Raw genomic sequence first — 21899 nt, forward strand, 5'->3', positions numbered from 1 at the left:
GGTCGGCTGGAGGTGGATCTTTTCACACTTTTCAGCTAAAGTGCAGGTACTGCTCTCACTCACCTTTCTAAGCCCCCTTATATTTCTCTTATAAAGTCTTCATAGCCGCCCTACCTTTCTGGGAGGAACTCTCCATCTACACAACTTTTATTGGAGACTTGGCAAACAAAAAGTCCAGCTTGGTATTGTAATCGTTCATTGTGTGTGTGTGTGTGTGTTTGTGTGTGTGTGTGTGTGTGTGTGTGTGTGTGCACGTGTGCATGTGTGTGAATTTATCTGTACATGGATATATGTGTAGATACTGTGATTCCACTGCTGAAAAGATACCACTGATATACCTTCACCAAAGTGAGATCCATTATGGAAATAATAAGTATATAATTTCTGTAGGAACAAAAACATGTATGTATATTTTTGTCTTTTTTCAGACATGGTTCCCCCAAGAATATCCAATCCAATTAAAAACTTTCCTTCTTCTGTAACTTTAGAGCATCTGGAAATACAAGATTTTAATCAACAGCAATGACCTACTTGACTAACTGATACATCAAGCTATGCCTTTTATTGTAGAGTCATGTTTTTACATTAGATCTAATATTTTATTGGTTACACTCATGGCCTAAATCCATCTCAGGTGTAACTACTGTTACTTGGGCGAAATAAAGACATAAAAAGTGAAGTAGAAGTAAAATATAGCCCGTCAGAACACTGAGTAACTTACAGAAATTATGTGAAACTTCATTCACCTTAAAAGTAATTAATAATTTATTAATTAGTAATAAAGTCCCTAATAATGTTGTCGCTATACCAATATTACAACTTTGATACAATACCTGCCTAAATATCTTGATACGGACACTGACCAGGAACAATGGCTAAAACCTAAACATCAGGCAAAGTAATGGAATTATAGTTCCATTCAAGAACACGGAAAAATTCAGTGTTGTTTATTAATAGCTTTTTGTAATTAAGAATAAAACAACCAGAAAAAAAGAATTTACAATGAAATTATGTTTATTCTCAGCAAATATAAATAAAATCGCTTCTATTAAATGCCAATAAACATATGTTTGCTTACTAGAAATTTTTGGTGAGAGTCTTAAACTGATGTCTTAAAGAAAAAGATATCAAAGCCAATGCATGAAAAAGAGCCTTAAGTTATTTATTTAAATCAGCATTTCTCTAGTGTAATTTCTGTCACTTTAACAATGTTCTAAGTTTATGTATGATTTCTCATTTTTATTACTTTTTTTAAAATTCCTGTATATTTACTTTTTCATCGTACATTTATTTCAACATATAACTTTAAATGTGGTAAAACTGTTTATCTTTTTATATTTTATAAGTGAGTCTTATAAACTATCTGTATAAAGTGTTAATTTTGCTATACAAATAAAATTATTATTATTATTGTTATTATTATTATTATTATTATTATTATTATTATTATACAAATGCAACCCCCCTCTTTTTAACTACCAAAATATTACAATATCTCATACCACTGCTGCGGTAATGAATTAAATCGAATGAGTGCAATGAAGTGTCACAAACCACTGCAGAGGGCTGCTAATTTTGAAATGATGGGTACAGCAAGTTAAGAGGTGATGGCTATAGTCAAGTAACAATAAAAGTGGAACAGCCCAGAGTCGAGTGGACATGAGAGCAGCTCACAGCACTTCTGGTGAGTGAGTCTGCCGCCACTGCTGAGAATAGTCCCAGTAAAAACTGGTTTTGTGTTAGCAGACTGTCATCTATGAATGCAGAATATTTTCAAATTTCGCTTTGTGCATGTACTTTCTTTACAATACGTGGAAGTTCGGAATAACAGTCATCTGTGCACACTGGACAGATTTTCAATCCATCACAAGACATCACAAACTCACAATTTGTTTTTGGACTGTACCTGGAGCACCCAGAGGAAACCCATGCAGACACAAGGAGAACACACCAAACTCCTCACAGACAGTGACCCAAGGCAGGGACTGTATCCACTACCTCAGGACCCTGGAGCTGCATGGCAGCAAAATTACATATTGAGTCACCATGCCATACAGGCTACAATAAAAAAATAATAATAATTAAATTTTTATTACGTATTCTCTTCACTGTTTTTTTACATATTCTACACACCTGATTTTAAAAAGCAAAGGTTCACATGTACTCATTATGATTTTAAAACACTGCATGTAACACAATTTTCTAGAAAACACAAGGGTCGGAGATGTGTTGCTGCTTTGGAGTCTTACTTACTTAACAATATAAGAGTACTTAAGATTGCATTTTTGCTGTCAACCTTATTTTTAAATGGTAAATTAAGTAGAACAATCTACATATTGTCACTGTCCAGAAAAAAAATGTATGTCCATTTTTGTCAGTTTACTACATTATTTACACAGCTGTCCTACACATTTTGTGAAAATTCAATGAAGAATGTACCAATAGAATGACTATATAGATAGATAGATAGATAGATAGATAGATAGATAGATAGATATAGGTTCAATTATCCTGGTGTAAAAATATATTTCAAATATATTCAGATTACACAGTGTAGTTTTATTTTCACTCAAAAGACACTACATATAGCAATTAAAAAAAAATTTCAATTATACAAAGGGGCAATTAATGGCATAATTTCCACATGTGGACTGTCTTGAAGTGTTCATTGCTATCATAAATATTGTCTTCTTAGATGACAAGGTGGTCATTATTTATCAAGGAGGTGTTTTTATTGCTGCTGTGATAGTTATGTTTTATTGATAAAATGAGCATACTGATAATATCAGTTTAATGTAATTTTTCTCAATGCTTTATTGCTGTTTATTGCTTTTATAACATATTCATAGTGTACTTCGCAACACAGCTATACAGCCACAGATCACAATTTATATAAATGATGGTCATAAAAAGGTTTGAGAAGAGGATGTGCCCATAAGTGTAAATGGTATTCATCAGAGAATAAACAGTAAAAGACGTTTCTAGAGGGTTCAAATCTAAGTCAACACTGGCCATGAATATGCATAAGAGGAATAATAAAATAAAAAGAGATATGAATGTGTGTGTTTTTTAGTTATCTACCACTTGCACAGATAAAAATACCAAACTATACTATAAAAATTCTCAGAAAGTATAACCAGTGTTCAGGGAGATATTTTGTCCCCCTGAAGAATTAGACGGCCTGTATAATAATTAGATATACCATAAACTTATGTAGGGCGGCACAGTGGCGCAGTCACACAACTCCAGGGACCTGGAGGTTGTGGGTTCAAGTCCTGCTCCAGGTGACTGTCTACGAGGAGTTTGGCGTGTTCTCCCCGTGTTGGTGTTTCCTCCAGGTGCTCTAGTTTCCTCCCACGGTCCAAAAACACACACTGGTAGGTGGATTGGCAAATCAAAAGTGTCCATAGGTGTGAGCGGGTGTGTAAGTGTGTGTGTCGCCCTATGAAGGACTGGCACCCCTTCCAGGATGTGTTCCTGCCTTGAGCCCGGTATTTTCCAAGTAGGCTCTGGACCCACCACGACCATGAACTGGATAAGTGGTTACAGACAATGAATTAATGAATTATTAAATGTATGTTTTCAAGATATAAAACAGGGCAGCACGGGGTGCAGCAGGTTGAACATATTACATGCATCCAAACTGCTACTTAAAGTTTTTATTTTTTTACAAAATAACAAAGTAAAGAAAAAGTGTCGCCATAAAACAGTTTATACTAATTCCACTTTGTGCAGCACTGCAGTAGTATAAACGGAACACTCAAATTAGTCATAATATCACAACACCACTTTAAAGGAGCAATCTGTGATACTGACACCAAGCGTTTAAAATCTGAACTGTAATACAGTTTAAAAACAGTGGAAATCCCTCTGCCTCCTCCCCAGACGTGAAGCTTGACCAATGCCAAGCTGAGGTTGCCAATTTGAGGAAAACTGAACAATAGACGAGTTTAAAACCTTTGGACCCTAATAGCTAAAAAGAATGTGCCATAATCTACGTATTTACACAGAAAAGTGTTCATCGTTTTACTAAAACATAAACATATGTAAGAGTAAGATTAAAAAAAAAAAACGAGCAGCTGCCATTTCCCTGCATTTACTGTCCAAATCCACATTAGCAAATATTTCGACTAGACAAGGCTAGTGTAGTCAAACAATGCGTTCCACCTTACATGAGTCTTGTTGGCGTTATTCACCAGTTTCTTGAATTACCTGTTCCACCTTAAGAGCCGAAGCTAGCGCTATATCTTTTGGAACTTTTTAAGCGACTGTTATTCCACTTAATCCTTTTAAAACACACAAACGAAATGTATGTAATGTCAAACATTTACCTACTTAAGTGAAAGGTAAAAAAGGAAAGAGCCGCCACCGTTTCCCTTTTGCATTTACAAGAATGTAGCTACTGTCTAAACCACATTAACATTTTAGGCTAGAATAGTTTGGTTTCATTTTCCCTTTGACCATACATGTCATTTTAGGAGGCAGACCCTTGCTTCTTATTCAAAATTCTCATATTCAAGCATTTAGTTCCACATTAAATGTGTTAAGAATCGTATTTGCGTTTTTGTCCAGCTTCTTATTGAATACTCATTTCCACCTTAAACAGCTATGCGAAGCTAAAGCTAGTGCTAGGTTTATAAACAAATATTGTTTTCAAACACTTCTTATTTCCCATTTAATCAATTTAAAACACATGACCAACTAAACTCATGTAACTAAAACATCTACTTACTAGTCGCTTAATAGTACACTTATATTTGGAGTGTACTACCAAGCTTTGCATTGGTACCAAGCTACCAATACCTCCATTCCACCTTAAATAGGTGAATATGCAAGGCTTTTCAAACACAAGTCTTACTTTTTAACTTGTTCAATCACACCACAGAGAAACACACATGAAATCGTCTCAATTTCTTTAAAACAAACAATGGTAGCTACAATTTTCAATCATGTTGATATTCACCTTCTTTGTATAAAACACACAAAATACAGACACATTTCAAACTTCGCTATGCCTCACTTTCTTTATATAAAACACACAATCTATGGTGTTTACTCCTTTTAATCTATACATAAGCATCTGTACTCCTATATTTTTTTCCGAAATGATTTGCTGTTACCTGTTACCAGCTCTAGCTCTGTTCTCTAGTGTCACTGGTTCTAAACTGTCTCGACCTTTCAAACACGAGGCCAATAGTTCCTCTTATTTTACTCCGTCTCTAGTCATAGGTTTTTAGAAGGGCAATGGGGTATTTTGGTATATCCAGTAAAATAAAACATTAACTCTGTTCACTTGATAATTTCATGGCTGCAAGACACTATGTTTGTAGACCTGGCAACGCAGTGGGTTTGTACTGTAATGTGATTGGACAGAAAGCGGGATCTGAGGCTGAAGTTCCAGTAGAGCTCTGCTCCGGATTGGACAATTCTCAACGAGAATAGATGGCTCCAGCACTGCTCTCTGGGATGCTACTGCTTCAATCCATGAACACACACCCTAGATATTTTATAACCAAGTACAGTAAATAATATTACACATTGTTTCTTTAAAGTGCTAGTGTATCTTAACAGTCTTAAAAAATCTTAAACAATCTTAAAAAAAAAGACAACACAGTTTTTCTCAGTGCAGCAGAATCACTACAGCAGCTGCTTCAGACTTTTATGAAAACTCTGCAGCGGGCTATTAATTTGAAATGACAGATACAGGAAGTGGAGCTGAGTCAGATCACAACAAAGCACACTTCATTTTAGAGTCACAGGCACTGGAGGGAATATTCACATCGGTCACAATCGGCTCTTGGGGCTTCTAGTGATAAACAACCTCTCTCTGGTAATAAACACTCTCTCTATCTCTCTCTGTCACACACATGAGGAGGAGGAGGATCCGGCACAATAAAGCTGATACTGATTAGTAAAATAATGCCATGATAACCCCGATACCAATCATTGCGATTGGATCAGGACATGTCTAATAATTGTATTTTAGATCTGAGGTGTGTATGAAAACATCTGAGATTTAAAGGAACACTACATAATATTTTTACCATAAAATTACATCTTGAAAGCCACTGAGCTGCTTCTCTGAGCTGTAATAAAGAGAATATAGTATCTGTCATTAATACTCCAGGTTCAGCACTGCAGAAACTGCACTAAGTCATTTTGGAGGAGGGCAGGAAACCACCCACATCCCTGTCCCTAATGATTTCAGTACAGTACTGGAGAAAAACCACCTAATCTCACATAGTGTCTCTTTAACATGGTGTATTCGGTGTGTAACTGGGCTGTGAGGAACACTGAAATGGAGATTTAAGAAAACACAACTTACAAGCATGAAAACATACCAAACCACGAACATGTCGGAGAACAGGTTAAATTCAGAAGGCTTGTCACAGATGTAGTTGGCAGGGCACATATGGAAATTAGACAAAATAACTAACCATTATGCACAGAGCCAGGTGCTGATCAGTTGGCACAAGGCTGGGTTAGGAGTCTGTATACATATACATAGCAGAAAAAGGCATGACACAAATGGTTAAGGTTTCCCTGGATGTTGCTTTTTTGTGCCTGTTTTGCTGTATCTGTTCATGCTGAAATATTTCTTAACATTTACAGAAATTTTACATTTGTAAATTACTTGTGAACCAGTAGTTGACAGCAATGGCATGGCCAATGCTACACAAACTGGACCCAGGCCAACCCATAGTTTTTTTCCACCAACAAGGAACCAGTTTGACATGTTTCCACCAACATAAATTGTTTCCCAAACCAGAAAAGTTAATTCCCATCTCAAACCACAGAAGAGTTGGTTCCTAAGCACAAACTGAGCTTAAGAAACTCCAGAATGAGCACAGAGCCTCAGATAATTTAATATCACGTAGCAGAGCTTGTAGGGTCATTATCCTGGATGTCCAGCTAAATGTAGCATGTGTGTTTACTCGACGTGTTCGATGCAACAAAAGGTGCATTGGATATTTTTCACTGCTGTTTACAAGCTCAGCAGAATGGCACAGAACTCACTATCAACTAAACGCATGTATCAGAACCTGCTGTAAACAATGAATTAAACAGCTTTCTGTCAATTTATCTGTGGCCCTGGTGGTATATTCAGCCAAACAAATGCTGGAAGCAAGCAACCCTCTAATATGACATATCCTTAGTACCCACCGCCCTCCCAGGTCAACAAATATCACATTTGCCAAAACCCACCTAATAGTGAATTTCTCACTACAACCCTGCTTAAATATAGTGCACTTTCAGCATTAGATGTGCACAGATGAATTTACAATAGAGTTTGTTTCTGAATTCCCAACAATATCTGTATTTACCCAATTGATTTTAAAGATAGAATAACATTAGCTTAAAGAAACTTCTCTTGCTGTTCCATGCCCTAATTTTAGTATTTTTTCCTGAGGTTTTCCCTCTCTTCACACTTCACAGCAACAAAAGATCACTACAGTTTGAAGTTTGTTTAATTCTTTTTAATTTAATTTATAGACAGTTGAGAAAGTCTCAATCAGTAGAATCCACTGGAGACCCAAAAATATTTCACGTCATGAATGGGCCAGTTTACTGAAGTGTCCAATACACCAATTTCTCTTTGAAAGATTTGTTCCACCTTAAAGGTGCTCTATAATTTAAGGTGGAAAGGTCCATTTGAATAAGAAGCCATTTATCCAATTAATATTCAATGATTTTAAAGTCGGGCTCTGGGGTCGGTCAGTCCATTTAAAAAAAATCCAGCTGCTTCTATGTTTGATTTGCAAATGTTCTTCCGTTTCGTCTGCTCCTCTTTCTTAGTAACAACTTATTGACAACTTCACAGTACTTTCCACCCAATAGCACTCTCAAAGAGGAACATTTTAAATGCTGTTTATCTGATGATGGTGTCTGTATTGGTTATGTCTCAGATAATGTCCTGTTTCTTCATTTATTACCTACAACATGCCAAGTAGTTTTTTTACATGGAAATTATTTCAGTTATATTTATTAACAGATATTTTATACAACTGATGTTGTCACAATGCAGCTTTATTAAATATTCATGAAAGCTGGTCTCTAAATTTTGCATAGAACCATACTTGTATTTGTTTGTGGTACTCTGAAGAAGACATCCACATCCTTACGGACCTGTAGATACGTCATTATGTGCTGCATGCCATCTGTCTTTGTCCAGGAGACAGGTGTGTCATTACCAGTCTAACATCCTGGTCCTATTGTCCACAAGAGATGAATGAGGAATCAGACATGCATCTGAAATATACAATTAATTACTAAGGATCAGGACCTGTGACTGACAGGGGCCATAAAACAATTTAGGTTGGGGCCCCGATATGCACTGAATGTGAGCTGTGAAGCTATGACCCGTAGGTACCCCCCACACTGGGTGGATGATGGATGCTGGATGACGTGATATCCTATCATTAGGCCCAAAAACCCTGATGGCGCCCTGCCGATTTGTAATTTGGGACACATGGCTGGACTTGGGCCAAACTCACAAGGAAATTATGAGTAACAGTTTTGAGAAGGCCCTCAGGTCTTGAAAGACATCAAATATTTGCTGACCTGCACATCACAGATGTTCCGTTTGCTTGACACAAGTTACCAGCTTGTGGTACAAGTTCCTTGTTATACACTAATGTAGATTATTTGTCCTCTGTTTGAGCAGACTTGCATAATGGACAGAAGATAAATAGTCTGGGTTTCTCAAAATATTTGGCAGAAAAATAAAGGAAGTTGGCTTCACAAAAATGTACTGAGTTATATGTTTTTCCCCTTTCTTTGTTGATTGGGCACAGGTGCACAAAAATGTACGTAATCTCTGTTCAATGAAAATATGATGTGTCAATTAATGTTAAGATCAAAGCATATTAGTGACAATTAAAATGATAAAATTGACTGTGTTTTTTAAAATATGAAATTAATTGTCTACAATATGAATTTGGATATTTAATGAAGATGTGACCAATAAAAAAGGCCCAAATTATAAACGTTTTGTAACAGATGATTTTCTGTCACAGAAGAGGACCGTTTAAGGACAGTTTAATAAAAGTTTGAAATTTAGCCATATTGCTTTAAGCAACTTTTATACACTCCCATTTAAGAACATAGGGGAAAAGGCCGTTAGTGAATAAGGTAGACTTTTTAGGCTTGATATGTGAGAAGATGGAGGTTAGGTGAAAATGCTTCTCTAAGAACTGTCCTGGTGTGTGAGTGAATGAGTGTGTGTGTGTATGTAAATGAATGTCTGTATCTGTGAGTTTGAACTGTTAATGAACAGTGGACTGTCGTTCCTGATTGAGAGTACACTGTGCGCCATTAGCTGCCACTTCTCATGTATGTATGTGTGAATTGATGTTGATTGGAATGCTGTTCTGTGCAGTGTTGATTGTAAAACATCTTTGGGTTTGTAGAAAAGGTATATAAATACCTATATATATATATATATATATATATATATATATATATATATATATATATATATACTAATGATAAACAAAAGTACATAAATAAAAGGATTATGCATCATATGCTTCCAGGTGCCCTGCTCTTCTGGAGTCCCTCCATGGGCAAATACTGCACTTAAATAGAGATATAAGTGGGCTGTGGTATCACCTAAACCCTCACCTGCTCCTGTTGAGTTAAAATTTTATTAGAGTTTACATTTAGATTTCGGTATAGACAGCTGCTCTCCACACACTCCCACACAGAAAGTAGCTAATGGCGGCTGGGCACGGAGGAGCTATGTTAGCAAAGGGAGGATGTTAACATGGAGCAATTACTCTGTAAACTCCCCAGACAATAAAGAGTGTGTTGACACATCCAGTTGAAACAGAAGATTCACTTCACTTGAAATTTCTCAACATGAGTTACATGTCTATGTAGTTACATGCTTCATTTCACTTTAAACAGGCCCATTGCTCTTCTGTCCACATTGTATCCACACTGTAACACTAAACTATCCTGTATACTATCACTAAACTATCCTGTATACTATCACTAAACTCAATATCTTGTATTGTAATATTATAGCAATATATACAATTTTTAAGTACCAAATAATAATAATAATAATAATAATTATTATTATTATTATTATTCATTTTGTAATGTTAAATATAATTAACATTTCTGTATCGATATAAGGCAGAAATATAGGAAATAAAATCTGAAATTGTATGTTAAACCCCTCCTGGTGATTAATGTTAGAGCTGTCCTCTGAGGCAGAGAGGAGGTTATGTAAAGGAATATGATCTCGCTTGTGTTAATTTAAGCTTATACTCATTTATGCGTCGATCCTACGCCGTAGGCAATGCGTCGACATGAGCCCATAGCGGGGTGTGTCTGACCGATGGATTTTCTGCGGCGTTTCTCTGTTATTACAGAGCTCTCACACCAGGCGGCGCTAAGCGCCCATTTCACCCAGTTTAATCCGCGCTGAAGAAGAGCTGAGCCTCCAGTTTACAGACCGTGCTTTTCTGTTGTTGTAGTTGAACTGTAGTTCATCTTCAGTGTTGATGGGTGAGTCTGTTTCTGTAGTGAACCCTGTTAGCTAAACCCTCAGCTTCAGCTCCGGCTCATCTTTGGCTTTGAGGCTGATGTTGACTCCTTTCACTTATTCTCCAGTCTTCAGTTCTTCGCTCCACCTTAAATTACACAGCAGTTAAATTCTGGCGCCCGGCTTCACCGCCTCATTGAGTGTTAGTATCTCCACACATCCAGCTTTCTGCGCTGAAGTTAACCTCGTCGATAACGCATTTAATAAGTACATTGAAACAGTATAATGTTTTAGACACTATAAATGTGATTCTCTCAGAAAAAAAATGTCTTTTGGGACTTTAAGAGTAGAAACCTTCCCTGTGTTGTGCTATGTCTTCATATACTCTGAACTCTGAGTTATTCCCTCGTCCTGACCTTGCTTTAGTGCTGTTTTAATACGTTAGTATCACCCATTAACAGCACATAGTATTATTTTTGATACGTTGATATTAATGTCTCTCTTAAAAAACAGATTAAGTGTTTTTAATCTTATCTAAAGTGTACATTAGGAACTGAAAGACGATTGTGTTTTGTCTTTGTCAATACATTTACAATTTTAGATAAAGTATGGGACTAAAACGATAAAGTTACAGTTTTTCTGAGTAGATTCTGAACAGGTAGGGAGTTACACACATCTGATAGAAATGAGGTTGATCAAGATTAATTTGCTATAAAAATAAGATTAATTACTGTGAATTGAACATGAAAGATAAACATTTGTTTTTTATCACATGATATCAAATGTGGTAAATATGTTTGGGGATTTTTTTGTTTGTTTGATAAAACACACACTGTAACTGCTTATTCAGTTCAGGGTCACCGAGGGTCTGGAGCCTATGTGGAACACACCCTGGAGTGGGCTATCACTCCAATTGTCCATTTAAAATGTTTTTAATTTAAATATTAGTTTATGTATTCTGCTTTTGTTCATTATTAATTCCACCACTCATAATGTTCCTGTCTTTTCTCTGGTGTATTCTTGTGGTATGATGTACATTATTCTTCTAAGTAAACTCTGAATAAGGAAGAGATCTGAACATTTGCATCCATTATTGACTCATTTAATACACTGGACTTCACAACTAATGTGTTGGAACTGGTTCTTTTAAGTCAGTGGTTTACAGGAAAATCAAATATTTACCCCTTACACCAAATACAGCTGGTCAGCCAAGACACGTTTTTTTTTGTCTGAAGTTTCCTGTTTTATATTTGTAGTGGAGTTGCAAGGCTGAGAATAAATGTGGTTTCTTTTATGACAGCCAAAAAAATGAAGCAAATTTTACACTCTTCAGCTAAGCTAATTGACTGCAATTGAGAGATGATTTCATAGTCTGAGCCAGCAATAACAATGTCATATGATGGTTACATTATCAGATCATAAGGAGAACTGCAGTGAACAAGGGAATGACCATAAGTCCAGCTCTTTGTCCCACCCAGACTCGCCGGAGATGGACCGTAATCCATCACCACCTCCTGAGGGAGATGACGAAGAGAAGGTGGAAGATGCTGATGCTATTGGAGAAACAGTGTACAGCAAGCACTGGCTCTTTAGTACTTTAACCAGCCTCATTGAGGTATTCAAGTATTCTTATATTTAATGTTATAATCCACCATTCAGTCATAAATTACTTATCTTTGTCTCTTTCTAGTGAGAATTTGAAAATGATACTCTTGCTTGGCATCATTCTCATAAAGTTTGCACAAACCACTTACTGAGATTGTTACATAAAATATTCACATAGCTGTACTTTATTCCCCTCTCTTCTGTTTATTCATCCCTTGTATTTATGTTATTTCTGTTTGGTGGCCCTTTTACGAATGTTAAAATAAAAAAAAGATAATAATTTGAGGTTGTCCAAGATATCTATGATCTATTATAAATACAGAGAGAACTGTAGTTGCATGTGCAAATATGTAACAAGCTGACAAACTGCTCGTATTTATTAGGTCTTTTTCAGAGAATAAACTGAATCAGCACAAAAAACAATATTAATGGAAAATACAGGGTGTGTTCATATTTTGTTTTCCTGCAGATGGTCACAGAGCAGGAGTCAAATCAGGGAGACGGTCTGGTGGAACTCTCAGATGAACATGAGGACAAACTCTGTAAAGTGTGGGACATGGCCATGGATAAGGTCTGTATTGGCCACAACTCTGCCTACAGGTGGCCTACATTCAGCTTTTGTATTGTGGATGTTTTGTATGAAAGATCATTCACAGTTTCTCAGCAGAATAGACAGCAGATTCTCTCTGTAACTGTGGCCAAAAACGAGGTGTCATGTCTGTGATTTCTATCCCTTATTAGCATTTGTGCACTTTGAACCAGCAGTTGCATCAATAAGTATCTGTGTATAATGCCTTTTTAAAATTCCATGTCTATGAGATTTAAACAGATGTGGCTCAGGTAGAGTGGAAACCTACCGGTGACGGTTTAATACAATTTAATATGGTAGGGAAAAATTAGCATGTGCAACATAATTCATTTTGAGGTTTTATCAAATATATATAGCTGCAGTTTAGTTTCTTTACATGTTAAAGCTACAACTTAATTTTTCATAGTTTTGGAATTGAAAAACACGATGAAGGTAAATTTTCATTACCCCTCTAGCTGAATGTTTGTCCATGTTTGTTTCCTTTGTCTGTTGTGTCTGCAGGATGTAGCTGGTTTTCTACAGGAGTTTAAAGCTCTAGACATATTACTGGGAGTAATTGCAAAATCTCGCTGTCCACGGCTTACTGTAAGTTACAATGTTAATTTTATTTTGAAAAGATGACTTGGTTATCAGTAAATAACAGCAGCAGTGTTTATACTGGCATTAAACCAGTATATGCTCTCTATAATTGATTGTACTTTAAACCACTTTTTTTGCGTTTGAATGGCTAGTGCTGTATAAAAGAAATAGAAATTGGGTTCAGGTTTCATTGTAGAGGAGTTTAATATAGAGGCATTAAGGTTTTGTATGATGGTATATATGTCAGTTCAGGTTTTTGTATTATTTATAGCTCAGATGTTTTTGTATGAGCACAAAGACATGCTATTTTATTAATTTTTTTCTTTGCTGTTTAATAAAAATGACTCTTGTTCAAGAAATATTAGCATATAGCTTGGTGGAATCAAATACACATGATATCAAATATTTGATAAAATAACTCAAACCTGATAATATGTCTTATACACTACTGCTTATTGCAGAAAAAAAATATGATTATGCCCTCAAGCATCCAGAATCATATGTGCAGTGTATGTGCTCTTCCTGCATTAAGATCTTATGTAAAGTTTGTTGGATGATAACACACACCCTGTTACAGGAAATCTGTGTGGGAATTCTAGGAAATATGGCTTGTTTCCATGACACTTGTGTGTCTCTCAGTCAGAATGATGACCTATGGTATGTAAACATGCTACCTTCTTCTTTGTTATGAAAAGTATAAGTGTAAATTTTCATGTTTTTTTTTTATTATTAATGTACTCAAATGATTATAAAACTGTGTGCTGGAGTATATTAGATTTATATGCCCCCCCCCCTATTCTAGTGCTGTGCTTCTTTTACTTCTGGCTGACAGTGACCCCCCCACACTGTTGGAGACCTGCAGGTGAGAAAGTATTTACCACTTCTTAATTGGTGTGTTTAAGTTGATATAATGTCCTTGATAGATCATAGTGTATATATTTTTATTCCTAATATATCTACCCAACATTGTCTCCATCCACAGTACTGCATGTTAGTCATATTGTTTATGGCTGTTATTGCACCTAGGCTTAAAGTATTGCAGCATCTTTAAGAATATTCAGTCACCGTTTTCACATGTAAATTGAACAAAGGTCTGTGGTATTTGTACAGCAATTTTGTCACATTTGCAAAAATATTTCCTAATAAAAGATGTCATATTTTAGACTACAAGGAACAGCTTCAGCTACAGTCACAGGATTTTCATGATTCACAAGTTCAAACTCCCTCTGATATTAAATATTGATAGCTAAGTATTTTTTTCTTTTAAAACCAAACAGTTTAAATAATTCTTTCCCTTAAAATTAAAAGGTAAGTGGATATATAAGGCTCACCACATGTTTCCAAAATAAATAAAGTGTGCAAATATCGTTTTAGCCCACAGATAAAAAGGCAGTGCATTCCTAATGATGATGGAAATAAGCAATTATTATTATTATAGGTTTTCTAATGCACTGAATGTTTCTGTTGACTTGAGCTGATTGTTGTGTCCAGGCTCTTGGTGACGTGTGTATCTCAGGCCGACGTTGCCCCCTTGTGGCTTGAGAGAATACAGCAGCATCCTGCCACATGCTCCAACCTCTGTTTCATAATGCGCAGCTCTACTAATGGTAGGTTCAGAGGTTCTCGGACACAAAATGATATAACGACTTAAAGTATTTATTCGAGTTAAATCATTCTCAGTCTTTAATGGTGAATTCTCTCAGTTTAAAAAATGCTACCTTTCACTAAGTTTAACTAAGACATCCCAGAATAATGTCTTGTTCCATTTGATTACTTTTAGAGAATAACTTGTTATATAAAATTGGGGGGACACCTCAATTAAAATGAAAGAATGTGTTAGTCTGGAAGTTTCTGTTTGCTGCTTCTGTGGTGTTTACTTTGTTACTAATTGTTTTTATTTGATTAAAATAATGATTATGATTTTTTTTCAAACATCTCTGTCTCTCCCTCTCTCTCTGCAGTGGAATTGTTGATGAAAGTTGGGGAGTTGGTTGATAAGCTGTTTGATGAGGATGAGGGGTTGATGAAGAGCTGGCTGTCTGTACTGCCCAGTGAGGGTGACCAAGACAATGGCACGCATCAGGACGTTGCCTCTTCCTTACTGGAGGCTGCAACGCAGCTTAGGTCAGACACATTTCAAACGTGTGTTACCAAAAGATAAATAGAGCTACACAGATAAGTAAATTGTGCATATACTTTGCCATTTACATTCTGAACATTTAAGCACTTACAGGTGGAGCAAGTGATTTGTGTGAAAGCTGTTCTGACACATTTCTTGAAATACAGTTTACATTAAATTATCAGTAAATAAAACAGTCTGATGGAATAAAGACTCCTTTGGTGTATAAGCTAAAGGACTGTACAAACCCTGTAAGACCATTTAATTGCAACAGTCACGATTTTAATAACAAAACAAAAACACATCTAATGTGTTTACGAAAATAATTCTGCTTACAGCAGTTAGATTTAAAGAAAGTACAAGTTTATCTGTTAACAAAACAGGAAAATAATTTGTAATATTTGGATTGCTTAAAAAACTCTTTTAGAGAATGTGTCAGTCAACTGACAGACTAAAATCCATGTTAATTTTAAGCTTTCCATAAGACTAGGAAGTTGAACATTAAGGAATGTAAGCAAACTAGGCTTTAATATTTTCAATAAATGTAATCATTAGAATAGGACTCACCATGTCAGAGGTGTATTTATATAATACTCTCTTCTATCATCCAGGCTGGAGTCAGCTGATCAGTAATGACTGATTGGTGGTTGGCTGTAAATGCAGAGCCTGCAGTTCACTGCAGTTCAGAACCTGAACCTTCCAATCATAAAAGAAGTTTAAGCCTGATGTTTTTGATTTAATTTGACATTGTATGTCCTGTTGTGATTGTGCATATGCACATCACAGTGATTCTGAAACAATATATTTTGGTGTGTGTGTATGTGTGTGTGTGCATTCATGTGTTAGGAAGGAGAATCCAGAGGCTCTTGAAATTTATTTGCATGCTCTTCAGCTCCTAACTACAGTAGAAGAAGGAGTGCAGAATCTCGGTGAGAATCCAGATCTATTTTCAGATATTTTAATATTTTTCCAGGTAGTTCATTGTTAATAGCCAAATAAAAAATTCATTGTCACTAAATTACTTCTCCATTCAAAAAATCATTCAAATTGATTGAATTGAGTTTAACAAGTCTCATTCAAGCCAGCATTTTTGTAATTTTTGTGTGTGTGTGTGTTCACCTGCCTAAACAATGCTTTTATTGTTTGAACATTCTTTTTCTCTCTCAGTATCAGATGTAGGATGTGGGGAGGCATTGTGGACATTTCTGTGTCAGGTGGTGTGTGACGATCTGTGTCAGCCAGGGGACCCCCCTCTCATCCTGCAGGAGCAGAAGACTTTACTGACACCTGCGCTTGCTTTACTGTCTGCTTTATACGGCAGCCTTGAGACACACATCAGTGAGCATATGAACATGCACAGCCTCTCACATGTTTTACTTTGTCTGAACAGCATATTATTCAGTTTATTCAAAAAAATGTATTCTGTTTATAACTGATTTTCAGTTATTACATTTGATAATTGCCCTCTTTTTATGAAAAAAAAAAATACAGTTACATAGTTACAGTTACGTAGTTACAAACTTTGGATGCATCCATGAACTTCCCCACACACAGTTAGGTCACAGAGACAGGAGTTAAGCCAAAATCTTGAAGGAGCACAGAGAAGGATTAAAAGACAACTGCTTTAACTTAATGGATGAATAAAAACTCTTTTAAAATGTGCAAATGATATGGAACATCATAGTTTCATTTTTCCTAAATCTTAGATTTTGCAAATAAAGAAAAAACGTGCGCGGCACGGTGGCGCAGCAGGTAGTGTCGCAGTCACACAGCTCCAGGGGCCTGGAGGTTGTGGGTTCGATTCCCGCTCCGGGTGACTGTCTGTGAGGAGTTGGTGGGTTTCCTCCGGGTGCTCCGGTTTCCTCCCACAGTCCAAAAACACACGTTGCAGGTGGATTGGCGACTCAAAAGTGTCCGTAGGTGTGAGTGAATGTGTGTGTGTCTGTGTTGCCCTGTGAAGGACTGGCGCCCCCTCCAGGGTGTATTCCCGCCTTGCGCCCAATGATTCCAGGTAGGCTCTGGACCCCCCGCGACCCTAAATTGGATAAGCGGTTACAGATAATGGATGGATGGATGGAAAAAACGTGCAAGGACAATGTAATTAAATCTTAAGGCATTTAGACGCCTACTTTCTCTAGAGTTCTCTGTGTTGACCCAATATTTTACACGACGACTTGTCACTGTGTCTAAACCTCATAACTCCACTTGTATTTTGACATCATTTTAAATGCCACCTATCATCCATATTGCACCAAACGTTCTTTGCTGAACAGAAATTTTGCTACATACATTTTTTCTTTTTTGTTTAGACAGCGATGTCAAACTTTTTCCTACAGCAGAACTTTCATCAAATTATTTTGAAGAAACAGTACAGTAATTTTTGGTTTGTTACAGATTTGTCATTGGTGAGCAGTCTTCTCCGCATCCTGTACTTTCATACTGAAATACAGAAATCACTGCCTAATGGGCAGCAAGGGTCAGACGATGGACAGACAAATGAAAAGAGAGAGGATGACAAAGACGTACATATGCAGGCTCTGGTTGAGATAACACTGGACCTATTTTCCACCATCTTCACAGGGCTGCCCATAGTGAGTCTGGCTTCAAGATGTAATGGTTTACATTTACACCACGTAACAATATGCACAGTGCAAATTAAATTCTGTCTTTTTGTGTGATTTGCAGGACAGCGTGTCGGAACTGGTGAAAACCTATCATCTTAATGAGAAGATCTGGATGTGTGCTTTAAAGACCCTGCTTGCCCAGAACATCACAGCTGTGAGTCTCTCTCTCTCTCTCTCTCTCTCAACTGCTTTTGCAGTCAAAATATGTTACGTTGCTGTATAACATCATTGGCAATGTTTGGACTGCGATTTTAGAAATGCAGTCATTCAAACTGTAATAGAGATCTGTCTGTTGTTGGTTATTCATTGAATTTCCTCCAGATATATGTTTGTATATTTTTACTGTAATGTTCTTTTCTCCTAAATTTAGTAATCCCTAGATACCAGTAGGCTTTATAATAAACATAAACATATTTTAGATTCTTCCTTCTTCACTGGAATGATTGCTCAGTACAACATAAATCTATCAATGTTGCACAGAATGTACTGTTTTGCATCACAGATACAGAAGACACAAACTCTGTAGAAACCCAAAGCTTCAGAGAAACATTGTTTTGTCTTGTCTCTCTTGTCTCAAGGTGGAGTGCTTGGTGTCCACCTTGTCTGAGGTCGATCCCAAACTGGCAGATGTTCTAAAGAGAGAATGTTCCAACCCATCAGAAACACACAAGACCACTCCAGACTAGACCAGAGCCAGCATAAAATAGAACAGACTTTAATCCCTTCAAGATGAAGCTCTCAAATGCACAGTATTTCTACATCTGATATCAGTGAACAGAGCAGAAGTGCTGTTTCCATTGGATTTTTGGATATGTGAGAGTCTCTGGTGGGCTGCACCACAGTTTCACTTTATAGACATTGACAGTTCTTATGAAAATGTTTGTAAATTATTATTTTTTTAATACAAGCGGGCTTTTTAAAATAAATATATAAATAAACGAACACAAACTGTATTATGTCTATTTATTTATTGCCTGGGTTCTGTGCAATATATTTTTATTGATTTATACTAATTATATTTTATGTCATTTAAATATTCCCAGCTTCTTTCTTATATTGTACACATTCAGATTCATGCAGTTGTCACAAAGCTGCTTTACAGAAGTCTAGGTCCTTGCTCAAAACTAGACCACTAAAGTGACTAATGTCTGTAAATGACCAAATATCAGCTGCACACATGATTTCACGAGTTAATGCATTTCAGTTATTTGTTCATTTGACATAAATTGATATGGCAAAAAATAGCAGACTGTGCATGCTCCATAAAAATGGTTTTGCAAGTGAAAAGAAAAAATGCAATGAGTTATTTCGGTAACAAACAACATGGTTTTCTTATTATAAGATAGATATTATGTGATTGTTCATTCATTTTCTGTAATCGTTTCAACATATTCATAGCCTACTCAGAATCACTGGCCACAAGGCAGAAACAGTCTCTGGACGTGATACTTGTCCAGAGCAGGACCACACACACCTATGGACACTTCTGAATAAATAAATCCATCTACCAACTATAGGACTGTGAAAGGAAACTGGAGGAAACCCACACAGACACAAGGAGAACACATCAAACTCCTCCACGCAAAATTACCCAAAGCAGGGAGTGAACCCACAACTATAAAATACTTAATGTAGAAAAACCTAGGAACATCAAACTTTTCTCAATAACTACTGACTGCTGCTAAAAAAACCTTTAACTCAAACAAAAAGTAAAACTAAATTCATTAAGCTTGTTTCTTTCCATTTAAGCCCAATATAAGGAAACATATAACTTAACTTTTAGTTTGTTATAGGTTCATTGTTTCAGCAGAACTTACGATCAGTAATAATTGATATTGGTCATTTTGATTTTATATATATGATATATATATATTAATTCACTGAAACCTGTAACCCCTTAGCCAAGGTCGTGAGGGCCTACCCGGAATCACTGGACGCAAAGCAGTGCGTTCACCCTGCAGGGGCTGCCAGTTAATTGTAGGGTGACACACACACCTACGGATTCTTTTTGAGTACCCAATCCACCTGCGAAAGTGTTGGGTTTTGGAAAAGAGAAATTTATTTATAAAATGAGCCTCTTGTATGAGGATCTTGTAACCTGTTTTTTTCCCCTAGTGGTCCACTCATCTGTCAAATATTTTACAATTTTTGTCTGTCAACATCATACAGAAGTTATTCCTGTGACCATGCCTGTGTGTCCTGTCTGTCACAGGCACTTTTCTGTGTTGATTAAGTCACCACCACGTCCTAGGCCTGGCTGAAGTGTTTACTGTCAGCTGTGCTCTATTGCTGGAATACAGAGCAGATTTTTAATTAAAGCTGTGGATTGATATGCAGAGCAGCCCTGCTCTTTTCACATGGAAATCCCTGTGTAGGAGGAAGGTCTGACAGTGGCCAGAGTATTAGGCTGGGCTCGGCTGCTGATTTGAGCACTGAGTGGGTTTTGATGGTCTTGTGGAGCTGCGTGATTTTGTGATAAGGCCTGAGCTGAAAAAGCAGTGATGATGGTGAGTGTGTGATCGCTTACGTGCATGCTTGCATCTTTGTGCTGAGACCCATCAACCTCAAAGCAGCCTTTCAGTGACATATTTAAAGCTGTCTGGGAGCCACTCTGTAAGATTTGGAGATGTGGATGTGTATATAATATATGAACCATTGTTTGATTAATTTATATATTTTTAGCTCTTTGTGGGGCCCAACTGTCCTCAAAATGCTGAAATACCTCTGTCCTCAATGACAACACACCTGTTAGTCCATCCTCTACTGTCTGGAAACTTAGTGTTCTATCTGACCCTTGTCTCACCTTTGCCTCACACATTAAATCTCTACTTAATACTGTATTCTTTCATCTAAGTAATATTGCTAGACTCCTCCCTATACTTACATCTAGAATTCTGGTGAACACTTTCACCACTTCTAGATTAGATTACTGCAATTCTCTGTTTTGTGGCCTACAACACTTACAAAATTCTGCAGCAAAAGTCTTAGTATGCACAATGAAGTCTGCCCATATTACCCCCATATAACATATTATTATATTAAATCTTATCCTCATCATCATCACCACCTTCTTTTTGGCTCAGTCCATTTCAGGGCATAGTGATTATTATTATTAAGATATCAAATTATTATTATTATTATTATTATTTTGACAAGCCAAATTACTGATCTTCAAAATCTTATCTTTTCTTCTTCCTTATTATTATTCTATTCACAAAATGTAAAATGCTACTCCTCCTAGGGTTTTCATGCTGCAGCCACAAAACTTCCCACAGTCATTGATCCTATGCCAACTCAGGTTGCTTATGCTTTTTGGAGGAATCTGACGGATTTTGGAATACAAGCTTCCAAATGGGAATTTTTCCCATAGGAATGCATTGGCCAAAATTTCAACCGGCTCTAACTCTGTCAGTTTTGAAGCCTCGGCCACGAGATTTCAGACCGTCTGACCCGGGCACACCAAGACCCATCACATCAAAAATCGGACCTCTTGCACTCCCCAGAGTGTCCTTGTCGCTACGGTATTGTTGGTTAAAAAATTAACAAGAAAAAGTTTAGAGCTATAAGCATTTGTTTGGAGGGTGGGCCCCTGTAGAAATTAATTGAGAGTGTGTGAAAGAGGGAAAGGGAGGGGGAGGGGGAGGGGTGTGAGGGTCACAAATATATAGGCAGTCTCTAAGACTTTAAAGGTCATCTTTAAGTTGGAAATCCAAATAGCGTTGTTTTCAAGGTGGACATCTTAATAATATTGTGGGTTTCTTAAGGTGAAATGTTTTTAAAGGTGGCAATCAAAATGTATTGGTTTTTTAAAGGGTTATTTGAAGTGGTCATTTATTTGAGGTGGAAGTCTAATTTAAATGGGGATTTTTTTTAAAGTGGAATTTTTAG

General features: G+C 36.7%; 1 protein-coding gene across 4 annotated transcripts; it reads left to right on the forward strand.

Moving 5' to 3' along the window:
* Positions 1 to 10378: 10378 nt before the first annotated feature.
* saal1 (serum amyloid A-like 1) lies at positions 10379 to 18941 on the forward strand. Of its 4 annotated transcripts, none has more exons than XM_066668573.1 (13): positions 10379 to 10518; positions 11911 to 12110; positions 12570 to 12671; positions 13191 to 13274; positions 13846 to 13925; positions 14071 to 14130; positions 14760 to 14875; positions 15230 to 15392; positions 16234 to 16316; positions 16555 to 16725; positions 17782 to 17978; positions 18073 to 18165; positions 18590 to 18941. In XM_066668573.1, exons 1-13 carry the CDS (start codon positions 10515 to 10517, stop codon positions 18695 to 18697), a joined length of 1461 nt encoding a protein of 486 aa, XP_066524670.1. In that variant the 5' UTR covers positions 10379 to 10514; the 3' UTR covers positions 18698 to 18941. The 4 variants fall into 4 exon arrangements, with proteins under 4 accessions (XP_066524670.1, XP_066524671.1, XP_066524672.1 ...); XM_066668574.1 differs by having other exon boundaries at positions 11974 to 12110; XM_066668575.1 differs by lacking the exon at positions 10379 to 10518 and adding an exon at positions 10549 to 10697.
* The last annotated feature ends 2958 nt before the right edge of the window (positions 18942 to 21899 follow it).

This window comes from Hoplias malabaricus, chromosome 4 (genome assembly GCF_029633855.1).
Source record: "Hoplias malabaricus isolate fHopMal1 chromosome 4, fHopMal1.hap1, whole genome shotgun sequence".
Taxonomy (NCBI): Eukaryota; Metazoa; Chordata; class Actinopteri; order Characiformes; family Erythrinidae; genus Hoplias; species Hoplias malabaricus.

What these genes read in the sequence shown, in the direction of transcription:
- saal1 (XM_066668573.1), top strand. An exon ending in AATGCGCAGCTCTACTAATG is followed by an intron (nt 14,876 to 15,229) that starts GTAGGTTCAGAG and finishes CTCTCTCTGCAG; the next exon opens with TGGAATTGTTGATGAAAGTT. An exon ending in GAGGCTGCAACGCAGCTTAG is followed by an intron (nt 15,393 to 16,233) that starts GTCAGACACATT and finishes TTCATGTGTTAG; the next exon opens with GAAGGAGAATCCAGAGGCTC.